The following is a 13,610-nucleotide window of genomic DNA, read 5'->3' on the forward strand; positions in this document are numbered from 1 at the left end:
GGGGATTTTCCCGACCCAGGAATCAAATTGGGGTCTCCCACATTGCAGGCAGATTCTTTACCAGTTGAGCTACCAGGAAGCCCCAAACTCACCAGGGATGGGGATATTTTAAAACAGGCCCATCATTACTGCTCTAATAACAGCTATTATTATTAATACTTCATGCACACACACACATATTTCTATTTTCTCTTCATAACGATCCCGAGGCACTGGTGTTAACACCACTGCAGATGAGGAAGCTGAGACCTTGAGATGTTATCAGCTTGCCCACGAGGCAGGCAAGTTTTGAACCCAGGTCCCTCTGGCACATGCTGTTCCCACAACACCTGTGAGCAGATCTCTGGGAACTGGTTTTGTGAACTGCCAGCCCTAGAGGGACTGTGGCAGCTATAGCTGCTGCCTGCCTAAGCCCCTAATGTTCTATGTGGCTCCTCTAACACCATGTCCTCCAACTTTAAAATGCATCGGATACTAAGTACTATGTACAAGATTGGGACTTCCCCGGTGGTCCAGTGGTTAAGACGCCATGCTTCCACTGCAGGGAGCATGGATTTGATCTTTCTGGTCAGGGAACTGAGATCTCTCATGCTACTCCACATGCCAAAAAAATAATAAAAATGAAAATGAAATAGACAAGCAACAAGGATATATTGTCCAGCACAGAGAATTATAGGCCTTACTTTGTAATAACTTTTAATGGAAGTTATTAAAATCTATAAAAACACTGAATCACTACGCTGTACATCTGAACTAACATTGTACATCAGGTACACTTTAAAAAGATAGAGATGGATAATGGTTAAAACCAACCAAAAAACCACATCATAATCCCTTGGATGGCTCACCAAAGCACAGATTCCCAGGTCCCCACCCCCAGAGATTCTGACTGGGGAGATCCGGGGTGGAGCTTGAGAATTTGCATTTCTAACAAGTTTCCAGATGATGTGATGCTAGCAGTCTGGGGACCAGATTTTTAGAAACTCTGCACTCCCAGGAGCAGCCTGAAGGCCCTGGGGCCTGGGGCACAGAGGAGAAACAGAGGGAGGAATCTTGACAGGAAGCGTTGGGCTCCTCCCTGGGCTGAGAGGGCAGGGAGCCCCTGTGTATTGAGACACCTCTAAATGCTCCTCTTCCCACAGAACCCTCCAGTATCTCTTTGACAACACCTGGCTGGACAGCTTGACCAGAGCCGTGTTTGTGGAGTTCACGGTCTACAACGCTAACGTCAACCTGTTCTGCATTGTCACTCTGACCCTGGAGACCAGCGCCCTTGGTGGGCAGGCTTGCCTGTGAACCTATCTGCATGTTCCAGATGATAGACACCCCTCCCTCTGGGCTAGGGCTCCTCACCCCCAGGCCAGAGCTCCAGGGCAAAAGGTTGTTTGGGCAATACTGCCAAAGGGTCTTGGTTCTGCCTTTGCCCCTAAAGGCAAAGTTTCAGGACTGTTCCACCCTTCTTTCTGGCTGTCTGCATTTCTCTCTGGCCTGTCTCTCAAGTCTGGGAGACAGCTGGGGTCTGAAGGCAGCTCATGTTCTTGAGCTTTCCACTCTCCTGTGTGTGGGGATGGGGGCCTAGCAGTGAAGGGCTGGGGAGGGGGTGACCTGGTAACAGATAACTTCACCTAAATCACACTTTATTTGTGGTATCTCAATGTACAATGCAAAAGTTACATGCAACCTATATGTAAAAGTTCATTTTACATCAAATTCTAATACACACATACCAATACATTAAAACATAACTGAGACAAGGGCTTCAAAAATAATTTCCTTAACTACATGTAATACTATTTTGTGTTCTATTCTTTCTCTCCATTCCCCGCTTTCCACCCTTTTTTAATGCTAATCATAATCCACTAAAAACACTGATTTAAGGCCTCTTCAGCTAATAATCAATTTTCCTAAAATCAACCACCTCTTTTTTAAAAATTAAACTTTTAAAATATGACTCTTTTTTTTTTTCCTGGCCACTCTTTGTGACATGTGGGATCTTACTCTCCTGACCTGGCATTGAACCTGGGTCCCCACTGGACTGCCAGGGAATTCTGTACTTTACATATTTTAAAAAGTAATATTTGTAGTTCTTTTAAAATTTCAGGACTGTGTAAAGTGAAAAGTAAAAGGCTTTCAACTTTCATTATCATTCACTACTGTCAAAAGTTACTTTCAAATCCTTTTTGGGGGATTTATTCGCACGTCTTGTAATTTCCTATTTCTTTTTGCCATCTCTTTGGCTGTTTAAGAACCTTTTCAACAATTTGTCCCCAACACAACCTGATTAATTTATTTCTACAAATGAGAAGCGTGGTTTCGGCTTCTGGTCTAGTTGATTCAGTAGCCCACTGATATCAGCAAGGCCTCAGGTGATTTGTGTCTCTCCCGTCTGCCATTTTTTGGAATGGCTTTATCTTTGCAGGCAGTAGCCTTATTAGTCAAATTGGTTTAGGAAAAGACATAAATGGATGAAAAAGAATTCTAAAGAAGGTTGAATTTTAGGCATATTGGTTAACAGCTAAGTTGATCTCCAGTGTTCTCTTTAGATGAAACAGCCTTAACCACAGCCTTAAACAAGCCAACTGGGAGTAAATAGATGTTAGGCAAGCAGGTGTGCTGTGGCTGGAGGTGATGAGGGCAGTGGCCGACACTGAAGGAAAAGGCCGGAGGCCTGTCTTCTGCTGTAGCACCCCCCACCCCCACACCCTGTCCCATCAGATACAGCAGCTGTTTCTTGCCCTCCCCTTTCAGTCCCTTGGTCTGTGGGTTAGAAGGACCTCTACCTTCTTTTCTGCCCGTGCCCACCCCTCAGAAGGGCTTGAGTTCACTTCATCTCACTGATGACTTCCGGTATTGAGTGGGCATGTGGCCGTGGGTGAGCAGAACACGCTCTGCTTTGCAGGAACCTTCTTTGCACATGCGCACCTGCAGAGCCTGCGCCTGTATCCCTTTACTGACGGCTGGCACCCCTTCGTGGTAGCCGCGGAGATTGCCTACTTCCTGTTCCTCCTCTACTACATGGCTGTGCAGGTGAGGGGCGGGCTTGCGGCTCCATGAGTGAGGACGGAGTGGGTGTGTGCCTGCCTGTTCTCTCTCCCTACTCCCCTCTTCCTCACAGGGGGCCTAAAGAAGGGAGAGGAAGGTGTTCTGCTTAGCTGTGTGCCATGGCAATCTTCCACATCCCCTGCTGGCCCCGAGGGCTGACCCAGCTCAGGCACCTCTCAGGAACTGAGACTTTTAGGATGGTCCTTCCTGGGTGGTCTCTAGGAATTAGGAAAAATCCCCTTTGTCACATTTACCACCATGTTGCACACTGATCCATAAACCTGGATTCCACATAGTCTCTAAGCACTGCCAATTCAAAACCACCAGCCAACAGTTACCTAATAGCAGTTTGTCCCTGCATTTCTCTAACAACATCAAAGGAGGCCCATCCACCACCCACCTCTGCTCTCCAAAGCCCTCACACTCCGCCTGCAGCTGTTTCAGAAAGCCTCTAAAATTCTTAAATCCTTCTCATCAGGCTGCTTAAACAGTTAAAAATCCCTCCATCTCTTTATAAAAGAGGTGAATTTAGCCTCTTACCAGCCAAACACATGTCCTTCTTCCAGAGGAGTGGGAAAGAGGAGGGAAGTGGAACAGACAACACAAGATTATCTTGCATGTACGGGAGAGGGCTGAGAGGGAGGGCAAGACCACACACTGTTCCCATTTAACAATAACTCCCATTCCCCCTAAGAAAACAACTTTTTTTTTTTTTTTTTTTTTTAATTGATTAGGCATTGAACCCCCTAGTGGCTCAGTGGTAGAGAATCTGCCTGCCCATGTAGGAGCCATGTGTTCAATCCCTGGGTTGGGAAGATCCCCCAGAGAAGGAAACCACTCCAGTATTCCTGCCTGGGAGAATCCCCATGGACAGAGGAGCCTGGCGTGCTACAGTCCATGGGGTCTCAAAGAGTCGGACATGACTTAGCAACTAAGCAACAAAGCATTAAACTGAATGTGAAGCTCATCCCAGACAATCTGATAAAGAGGTTGTAAAGACAAAGAAATCTCACTCTTGCATATCTTCAGGCAGATACACACCCACTCTTAAAATTAATGTTGATTAATCCTTAAGAGGACTTGGAATACCATTTATACCACTATAGGATTGTTTATACCACTAGTTCAAGCTAAGTTCACCTGTTAATTGTGGTAGCCACCTGAGTTTGCTAACTGCCTTTACCAAATGAAAAAAACAGACTTCTTCTATGTTTACAACAGGAGGTAATTTTCCAACTTGTAACCAAGTGGCTTGGCTCCTACCTTCCCAGAGAAACTGGGAGATAAGGGCTCTATCTTCCTTGATGACTATATTTCAAAGAGATGACTCCCTGGCCCTTGAGAAAAAATTTTCTGACTTTTAACATTGGGTAAGACGATTGTTTTTGTTTCCCTGGTGGCTCAGACAGTAAAGTGTTTGCCTGAAATGCAGGAGATTCGGGTATGATCCCTGGGTTGGAAAGATCCCCTGGAGAAGGAAATGGCAACCCACTCCAGTACTCTTGCCTGGAAAATCCCATGGATCGGAGGAGCCTGGTGGGCTACAGTCCATGTAGTTGCAAAGAGTCAGACAAGACTGAATGACTTCACTTCCCTTAAGAGGATTGTTTAGCTTTAAAAAGATGTACATACACCTCAAATTAAGGGTCAAGTCCGTTCTTTTGTATTGGCTTTTATGTGTGTGTTAGTCACTCATGTCTGACTCTCTACAACCCCGTGGATGCAGCCCATCAGGCTCCTTCCTCCATGGGATTTTCCAGGCAAGAGTACTGGAGTGGGTTGCCATTTCCTTCTCCAGGGGATCTTTCCAACCCAGGGATCAAACCCGAATCTCCTGCATTGCAGGCAGATTCTTTACTGTCTGAGCCACCAGGAAAGTTCTTCCATCTCAAAGAGGCAGAGAAAGAATTCACAATTATAAGTTTTCTAAAGTAAATGCTTTTTTGAGGGGAGAATTTTCTTCCTCCCTTCTCCCCCCTCCTTTTCTTTGCATCTGAGAGAATTAAGTGCTTTTTTATTAGATCCTACTTTCTCTTAAACACCCACAAATCCTGCAGCCTCGACTGATGATGGGGACAGGTGAGGTCCATGCACAGGATTGGGGAGAGGCCCCTGTGCTCTATGCATATGAGGGCAGGGATCTGAGAAACCCCTAGGGATCCACAGTCTTTGTTAGAACCTCTGGCTCCTTTCCCAGGGCGAGCTCCTGAGGAAGCAAAAGTGGTGCTACTTCCACAGCAAGTGGAACGTTCTGGAGCTGGCCATCATCCTGGCCAGCTGGAGTGCCCTGGCGGTGTTTGTGAAGAGGACTGTCCTGGTTGAGCGTGACCTCCAGCGCTACCGAAAACACGGGGAAGAGTAAGTGGCTCTGCCTCAGGCCCCAGCTCCCACCACTAACACTGACGCTGCTGCCTCCAGCTCTGAGTGGCCCAGAGGGAGGCTTCAGAAATCCTGCTGGCCCTCAGAGGATCCAGGGTTACTCTTTAAAAAATAACTCTAGCTGTAGCACTTAGACTTGGGGTCTGAAGCATACAAAAAAACAAGCATACAAAAACAAAAATAGAATCCTTTGCAAATCTTACCAAAGCATAGGACTATGTGACATTCTGTAAGGTCCCTCCCAGCTTTGGGGGCAGGGTCTTTGCAAGTATTAGTGCCCAGTCAACCCACGTCTGCTACCATTTACCAAGAGTCCACTCTGTGCTGTGCAGGAGGTACTAACATTGGCCCCTCAGGAGAAGCCATGGAGGTAAATGTTGTCATCACTCCAGTTCACAAATAAGGAAATTAGAGAGGTAACGGGACTTCCCCAACGCCACAATACGAAAAAGTGGCAGAGAAATAATTCAAACCTAGTTTATGTCTCCAGGATCTTGGTACTTACTCTGAAACATCCATTGATTGTATAGATATGGCTAACATTTATTGAGTCATTGTTGGATACCTTACACATTCATAAAAACACCACTTTAAAAGCATTATCTCATCTACTTTAATCTTCCCAGAACTTCTAAGGGATGATGTTATCCCTTTTTTGCAGATGAAGTAATTGAGGCTCAGCGAGGTTGTCTCTGCAAGGTCACACAGCAAGGGAATGCAGAGCTTAGAATCTGAACTCTGCACTCTATCCTAGACTGTGTCCTTCATTAACAAACTTCATTCACAAACGCCTCAAAGGGGAGAAAATGGAAGGCAGGAGGTTAAACAGAAGGATGGTTTTTCTCAGGCATTATGTATATTAAATGCTTTTATAAACTTCAGATCATATAATTTTTTTCTATAACCTGTTCGCAATCCATGTCAATAGATAGAGGTATAAGTCACACTCGCTAATGTACCAACATTAAGACTGAAGTGACATACACAGGCAGGCACAAGAGGGGCATGAAAGGCAGGGTGGGACAGCAGGAGGGGCCTGGACTGTGGAATGAGACACAGCTGGATCCCAACTCTCATTCTTCCACAACTAGTCTTACCACTATATCTCTAGCTATGTGACCTTGTACCAACTGTCTGTCCTTATCTGTAAAATGGAGATGTGATACCTCGCCCTGTGGTCCTGAAGGGCAAATGGAACAATGCAATTGAGGTTCCTCAGCACAGCAACTGGGCAGTACTTCCATCGTTCCTTTAAATGTAAGGATGCTGTGGATATACACTCAGACAGGTGTGCAGGAGGACATGGCATCCAGTGACCCCCAAACCAGGAGGGGAGGCTCACGGAACTCCCTTACCTCTGTCCTCTCAACTCTGGGAGGATTCCTCCTTTGTCAGTCTTCCTCAGCTCTGTGGCCATTAACCAAGATTGTCAGGTAGTAGCCCCGTGACCACCACCAGCACCGTCCCTTTTGTAACCAGGACGCTCACCCTCACCGTGACCACCACCTCATCATCACCTGGCTGGGGAGTTAGGATGGCTCTGTCCCCAGACCATGATCAGGCTAATCTTGACAGATGAGCGCTGGCTGAGGCTCTCACTGTCTCTGAGACCAGTCTCTCCATTTGGTCCCACAGAGGGATCAGCTTCAGCGAGACTGCAGCAGCTGACGCTGCCCTTGGCTACATCCTCGCCTTCCTGGTACTCCTATCCACAGTGAAGCTTTGGCATCTGTTCAGGCTGAACCCCAAAATGAACATGATCACGTCAGCTCTGCGTCGTGCCTGGGGGGACATTTCAGGCTTTATCGTTGTCATCCTTATCATGCTCCTGGCTTACTCCATTGCAGTGAGTAGCTCCTTTGGGAAAACTTTCTGGGCTGGTCTCCTCAGAAGTAAAGGCTGCTGAGTGGTGGAGAGTTGGGGGGTTAGGAAAACCCTGGGAACCTGAGGGAGATGGTGGATCTTCTTTCTGAGTCTGGAGCCTTTCAGCTGGGAGCTCATGAACTGGTCACCCCAAATGGCAGAGGCTGGACACCTCGATTGGGTAAGAGTGAGGAAATGTACTCTCTAAGACTGAAGGGACCAACTATCTGCCACGAAGGACTCCTTTCTGTGCCTACTCTGCCTTAAGGGCCAGTTCTCCGGACATTCCAGTTACTCTGACATGCACAGAGCCCTTCCTCAGGCCAGGGGATGCAGAGGTGAAGTGGGCAGTCCCTGACCCTGAGATGGGGCAGAGATGGGGGAGACAGGATGGACACGACTGCAGGCCATGTTGGTTCCTGATGCCCTACACATGAGGCATGAACTTAGAAGGGCTGAAACCACTTCATTTAGCCCCTTAACACTGAGAGCTTTTTGACAATCATGCTCTTACATGACTGAAAAAAATTTTTTTTGAACTATCAATTATTTTGTTTACTATCGAGTAAAATGAGAAACAAAGACCCTCTGCCACATGCTGATTTCCATCTAAATAAGCTTCAGCCCCATCCTCTCCAAGTCTATGATTCCCACTGTAACCCAGGCTCCCACCTCTCTATGACCCTTCATCCAGTCCCAACCCACGCCAGCCCCCTTCCCAGTGCTCACCCTGCCCCATCCAGTCTCTCACCTCTGTCATCCCCCTGATGTCCATACCATACAGCAGTCTATCATATCCTCGTCTTCACTCCACCTCTAACCTTTTCCCTGCCCTTTTCACCCCAGTCCTGGCTCTCACTCCACTGACCCCACCTCATCTTCCTCTCTCACCCTCAGAAATGGGATGAAGTGTGCTGAATAAGTGATGGAGGGTATTGGCTAAGAAGCTGGAATCTGGCTTTGTTAAAAGTACTCCATCCCATCCTTTAATTCATGTGGATTTTTTCAGTCCTCCATCTGCAGTGTGTGGGCTGCAAGGACACCGCAGTGTCCTGTGGGACCAGGAGTCACCAACTCAGGGCCGAGGAACTGCTGGGCTTCCCTCTGATGCAAGAGCTATGGGGGAATCTTTGAGGAGGGGGTAACTGTGGTGAGAGGAAACCATGGTGGGGAGGCTGGTTCTGCCCAGGAAGAAGCCTGTTGTGCATCCAACCCAAATCCCCCAGAGCAAAGAGGCTGGGGCTGCAGAAAGCGCAGCACCATTACTGAGCCTTAGAGTGACCATCTGGGAGACCACAGCAGTGGCCTCCGAGTGTTGGTGTGTGAGCCCAGGTGCATGTGCATCCCCTACAGAACTAAGTGTGCACACACACCCATTTGAAGGCCCTGTGACATGGACAGTATTGCCAGGCCAAGGATGTGGCTGATCCAGACTGCTGACTCTGCTGTCAAACAACACCCTTTGGGGGTGGCATGGTTTCTTTCCTTGTTCATAAGGACTCTTTCCTTAACAGTCAAACTTAATCTTTGGTTGGAAACTCCGTTCCTACAAAACTCTCTTTGATGCGGCAGAAACAATGATCAGCCTTCAGCTGGGAATCTTCAACTATGAGGAGGTAATGGAGGGGAGAGGCAGTGAGGATGGTATGGACACTACCATCAACACCAAACCTTTATGAAAATTAGAGAAAGCGCCCCTTCAAATGCCTCCCCAGTGGATGTCACCCCTTGGGTCCATGGCCTGGCAAGCGCAGGGCAACTCCACACAAATAAAAAGGTTCTCACAGCTCACCCTGGGGATCCCTGTCTACAGAACATCAGACACTGGCTAATCAGGGGAAGGCTGTGCTGGTGGGTGTCCAGAAGGGAATGCTCCTGGGCCTAGCCAGAATGACACTCATATTGGAAACGGCAGCAGTGGGGAAGAGAGGGGCTGCCCTTTCCATCTCCAGGCAGCTTTTGAGAGCAATGCCCACACTCTCAGTCCCCAGGCAGAAGGGAAACTGCCTGGCTCCAGGATCTGCCTAGCTCTAAGGACCAGCTTCCCTCTGAAGGTGCCTACTGAGGGAAGTGACCACTAGCACACAGGACCCTGAGGGATGATTCTGGTTCTCTTCCTGACAGGTCCTGGACTATAGCCCATTGCTCGGCTCCTTCCTAATTGGGTCCTGCATCATTTTCGTGACATTTGTGGTGCTGAATCTGTTTATCTCTGTCATCCTGGTGGCGTTCAATGAAGAGCAAAAATATTATCAGGTGGGTCCCTTTGGCTTGGTCTTCAAAAGTCACTGACCTTGAACTAAGAAGAGGCTGGCTGAGCAGCATCAGACATTAGGGGAACTAAAGGATCACTGTAGCTCAAGGCCCTCATTTCACAGGAAGGGAAACTGAGGCCCAGAAGGAGGAAATTAATTCCCCAAGATCATAGCAAATGAAAGGCAGACTAGAATCACATCTCCAGTTCCCAGCTTGGGACTCTGTTCGTTACATCGGTGATTCCCAGCTATGCCTGTAGACTAGAATCATCTGGGGGCTTCTGGAAATGCCTGCTACTGCACCTGAGGCAAATAAAAACAGAATCCCGGGGGGAAGGATCCAGCCACTGGTATTCCTAAAATTTCTTGTGTGGTCTGCATGTACAGTCAAGACTGAGAACCCGTTGGATTTTAGGTGATGACAAACAAAAGTTAATATTTCATGAAGTGGACTGTCTCCATTCAGAGATCTGCAAAATGGGGTGTAAGGCAGGAAACTTTTATAGGATAAAGAATAAAGGATAAGGAAGTAGAAAACAGAAAATATCTGATTGGCCAGGGCCACAGAGTCAGGCTTGTTTGGGGTGAGAAGAAAGAGGAATTAAGTATAGAGCCTGGAGTGGTCTAGCGTCCGGGACTGGCTGACTGGCTATACTGCATTGCTGGGGGAATCTTTACAGAGACACAAAAGACACACAAGTTTCAATTTGCTGACATGGCACCCTGGGCAGGAGTGGCTCCATCTTGGGGCTAGAAATTTATTTCAAGATGTCATGTGGTCACTTTAGCTTAAATTTGAGAAACGACCAAACTCTTCTCCGTTTCACATTCCCAGCAGCAACACAGGAGAGTCTTTGTACACAAATTCCTAATAGCCTTTGTTGGGGGTGGTAGAGGGCATCTTGTCATTTTCAATGGAGGGGAAGAAGGAAATCCCTGAGGATAAAGGCAGGAGTGAATACCCTTAAGATTCCCAGAAGGAAGTCAATTCCAAAACAAAAGCAACTCTAAACAGTGATATCACTTTGGCAGGGACCAAAGTGGATGAAAAAACCATGGTTTCCCCATAAGAAAGAAAAGCCTCTGAAGAGAATAGCTCTACCTAAGTCACATGGTTCTTTCTCCCTCTGCAGTTGTCGGAGGAAGGAGAGATCGTCGATTTGCTACTGATGAAGATACTCAGTTTTCTGGGCATTAAATGTAAAAGACAGGAGCCTGGAAGCAGCAGTGAGCAGCCTATTGTCTGAGGTCTGGCACCCACAACCTGTTTCAACTATGCCCCAAATTTAAGCTGTTGGTCCAGGCATGATCTGTAGAATAGGGGAAGGCCAGCACATTAGGCCTACACTTACCAGTGATTCTGTAATCTCTCCAGGTTAGTACTTTTCTGTGTCCATATTAGAGTCACCAAGCCTGGCAAGCAAAAAAAGATAAGAGAAATACATACATATGGTTGCCACCACTATGATACTGTTCAAATGTATTTCCTCCTAAAAATAAAACAAATATTGTCTGGAGTTCATGGGGAAAAGATCCCCTCTACAGACTAATTATTTCATCTTCTCGGTCAGTCAGGGGTTGCCTTTGAATGATTCTAGCTCAGGGTTTCCCAAACTGTGGTCCAACAGATGCTAAGGGATGTCGTATTAGTTTGCTAGGGTTGCCAGAACAAAGTACCACAAACTGGGTAGCTTAAAACAATAAAAAAGTATTGCTCCACAGTTTTGGAGGATAGAAGTCCACAATCAAGGTGCTGACAAGGCCATGCTCCTGTGGTAGGCTCTATGAAGGAATCCTCTCTTTTAGCTTCTAGTGTGTGCCAGCAATCCTTGGCATTCCTTGGCTTGTAGGTGCATCACTATAACCTCTGCCTTAGTTGTCACATGGCCTTCTCCCCAGTATGGGGGCTGGGACTTTAACCTATCTCTTTAGGGGACACAATTCAATTCATAACAGCTGTCGTCCTCCCTTAAACGTTTCTAGATCAAATGTGGGAAACACTGGACATATAAATTCTTTAGCATGGGAATTGTTAGAGTTTTTAATATGCTAAATGTGCACTGTGAATCTCCTGGGATAAGTGTGAACAATAACATGTGTAATGATTCCCAAGCCCCTATAACCAAGGCTTCTGGTATTACAGCACTTCATTCAGGGCTAGTGTTCTTTAGGCAATATTTTGCGAAGTGCTGATCTATACTAGTGTTTCTCAATCTTGCCTGCTGCTGCTGCTAAGTCTCTTCAGTCACGTCCGACTCTGTGAGACCCCATGGACGGCAGCCCACCTGGCTCCCCCATCCCTGGGATTCTCCAGGCAAGAACACTGGAGTGGGTTGCCATTTCCTTCTCCAACGCATGAAAGTGAAAAGTGAAAGTGAAGTTGCTCAGTCGTATCCAACTCTTAGCGAGCCCATGGACTGCAGCCCACCAGGCTCTTCCGTCCATAGGATTTTCCAGGCAAGAGTACTGGAGTGGGGTGCCATTGCCTTCTCTGTCAATCTTGCCTACATGCTAGAAACCCCAGACTTCACCCCAATTTATCTATCAGCATCTCTGGGTCACAGGCATCAATATTTTTTACGCCCCCTAGGTGATTCCAATGTGCAGTCAGATATGATAAACATGCTTTAAATTCTGAAAACCACAGATCTAGATAATAAAAGTCTTCCAGGTAACTGTGAGGACAAGTGTACATTTCCCCTCTGCTGCACAGTGGAAGCACCTGATGAATCCTCTCCAATTCACCCTGTCTTGTCTCTCCTCACACACCCATTGGAGCAAATACTCTAGGTTACCTGCCCCAGATCCATTCCATGCTTTCCTCCTTGCTGTCAGAATCCTGATTTATTCAAGTAGCCACTACCCTTACCCCACGTGACACACAGCAAGGTGAGGCTGCAGCCGCCTCAAAGTATATCTCAATCTGTCTTGATAATAGCCTTTGACAATGAGCCATCCATTTAGGGTGGCCACATGATCCAGTCTGGCCAATGAAAATTTTGAAAAGAGGTCTCTGAGACACTTCTGGGAAAGGTCAGTTTGGTAATAAAAAGAGATGAGTTCAAGGGCTGCTGGACACTGTTCGGTGTAAGACTGCTGGAACTCTGACAGCTACCTTGAGACCATGGGGTACAATCTGAAGATGGCAGAGCAGAAAGATGAAAGGAACATGTATACTTGGTGAGGTCTTTAAATAGCTAGTGTAACAAGGAAGCTGAACTACTACCAGCTTTCTATCTGGATGAGAGCTTAAATTTCCTTTTATGATGGTTGAACCAGGATCCCACTCTACTACTGACAATGAAAAGCCAGGATCCTTTACAGAGAGACACATAACATGACAATGCACATAAAACCTTGGGGGGTTTATCTTCTATCCACCGCAAAACCCATCATCCCTTATGTATTTTGTCATGAGCTATATTTGCAGACATGCATCAAATAACTCATAGCAAAGTGTACACATGTCTTCTGAAAATATGGCACAGAAATCAACCCAAACACATACTGTCTGTTTGTTTTAAACAGGAAAAGTTCTAAGATCTAGATTAGTTATAAATTCTTCGTTTCTTTTTCCAACTATTCTCCACTTCTCTATTGACTGTAAATATCAAATTGTAAACTTCTTTCATTGTATTTCTGTGAGAGAAATAAATATATCTGCACAAAGAGATGAGCAGACCCCTTTGAGACACCTGAAAGAAATCACCACCTGAATTTTCAGGTGCCTGTACCAATTGTGTAATGAGATGACCTTTCACATCTCAAGCCATGGATGCTACAAAGATAATCAGATGGAAAAAAAATTTTAATCCCCAATGCTTGTTACATTAAAAAAAAAGACACACTTCCTACTGCTTTGGCATAAGGGCCCATGACATAGCCCACAGATTGATAAGTGACCCTGTTCTTTGTATCAAATGAGTTATTGAAGCTGGGAATAAATATTTTAGGGCATGGCTTGCATTATGCTGAAGTGACTTGCAACAAAACAGTAAAAATAGAACACTGATATTATGGAAACTAACCAAGATCTGGAGTTTAGAATACAGCACTGTGAATCAGTCAGCA

General features: G+C 46.3%; 1 protein-coding gene across 1 annotated transcript in view; it reads left to right on the plus strand.

The window, feature by feature from the left end:
* The window catches only part of LOC102267266 (polycystin-1-like protein 2), a 107,220-nt gene extending 96,434 nt beyond the window's left edge, over nucleotides 1-10,786 (plus strand). The window contains exons 37-43 of the mRNA XM_005907887.2: nucleotides 1,143-1,276; nucleotides 2,900-3,027; nucleotides 5,240-5,400; nucleotides 7,057-7,267; nucleotides 8,799-8,900; nucleotides 9,409-9,540; nucleotides 10,673-10,786. Of these exons, the coding sequence (XP_005907949.2) occupies nucleotides 1,143-1,276; nucleotides 2,900-3,027; nucleotides 5,240-5,400; nucleotides 7,057-7,267; nucleotides 8,799-8,900; nucleotides 9,409-9,540; nucleotides 10,673-10,786 (982 nt within the window). The remainder of the gene's footprint in view (nucleotides 1-1,142; nucleotides 1,277-2,899; nucleotides 3,028-5,239; nucleotides 5,401-7,056; nucleotides 7,268-8,798; nucleotides 8,901-9,408; nucleotides 9,541-10,672) is intronic.
* The last annotated feature ends 2,824 nt before the right edge of the window (nucleotides 10,787-13,610 follow it).

Source organism: Bos mutus, chromosome 18, assembly GCF_027580195.1.
Source record: "Bos mutus isolate GX-2022 chromosome 18, NWIPB_WYAK_1.1, whole genome shotgun sequence".
NCBI classification, from domain to species: Eukaryota; Metazoa; Chordata; class Mammalia; order Artiodactyla; family Bovidae; genus Bos; species Bos mutus.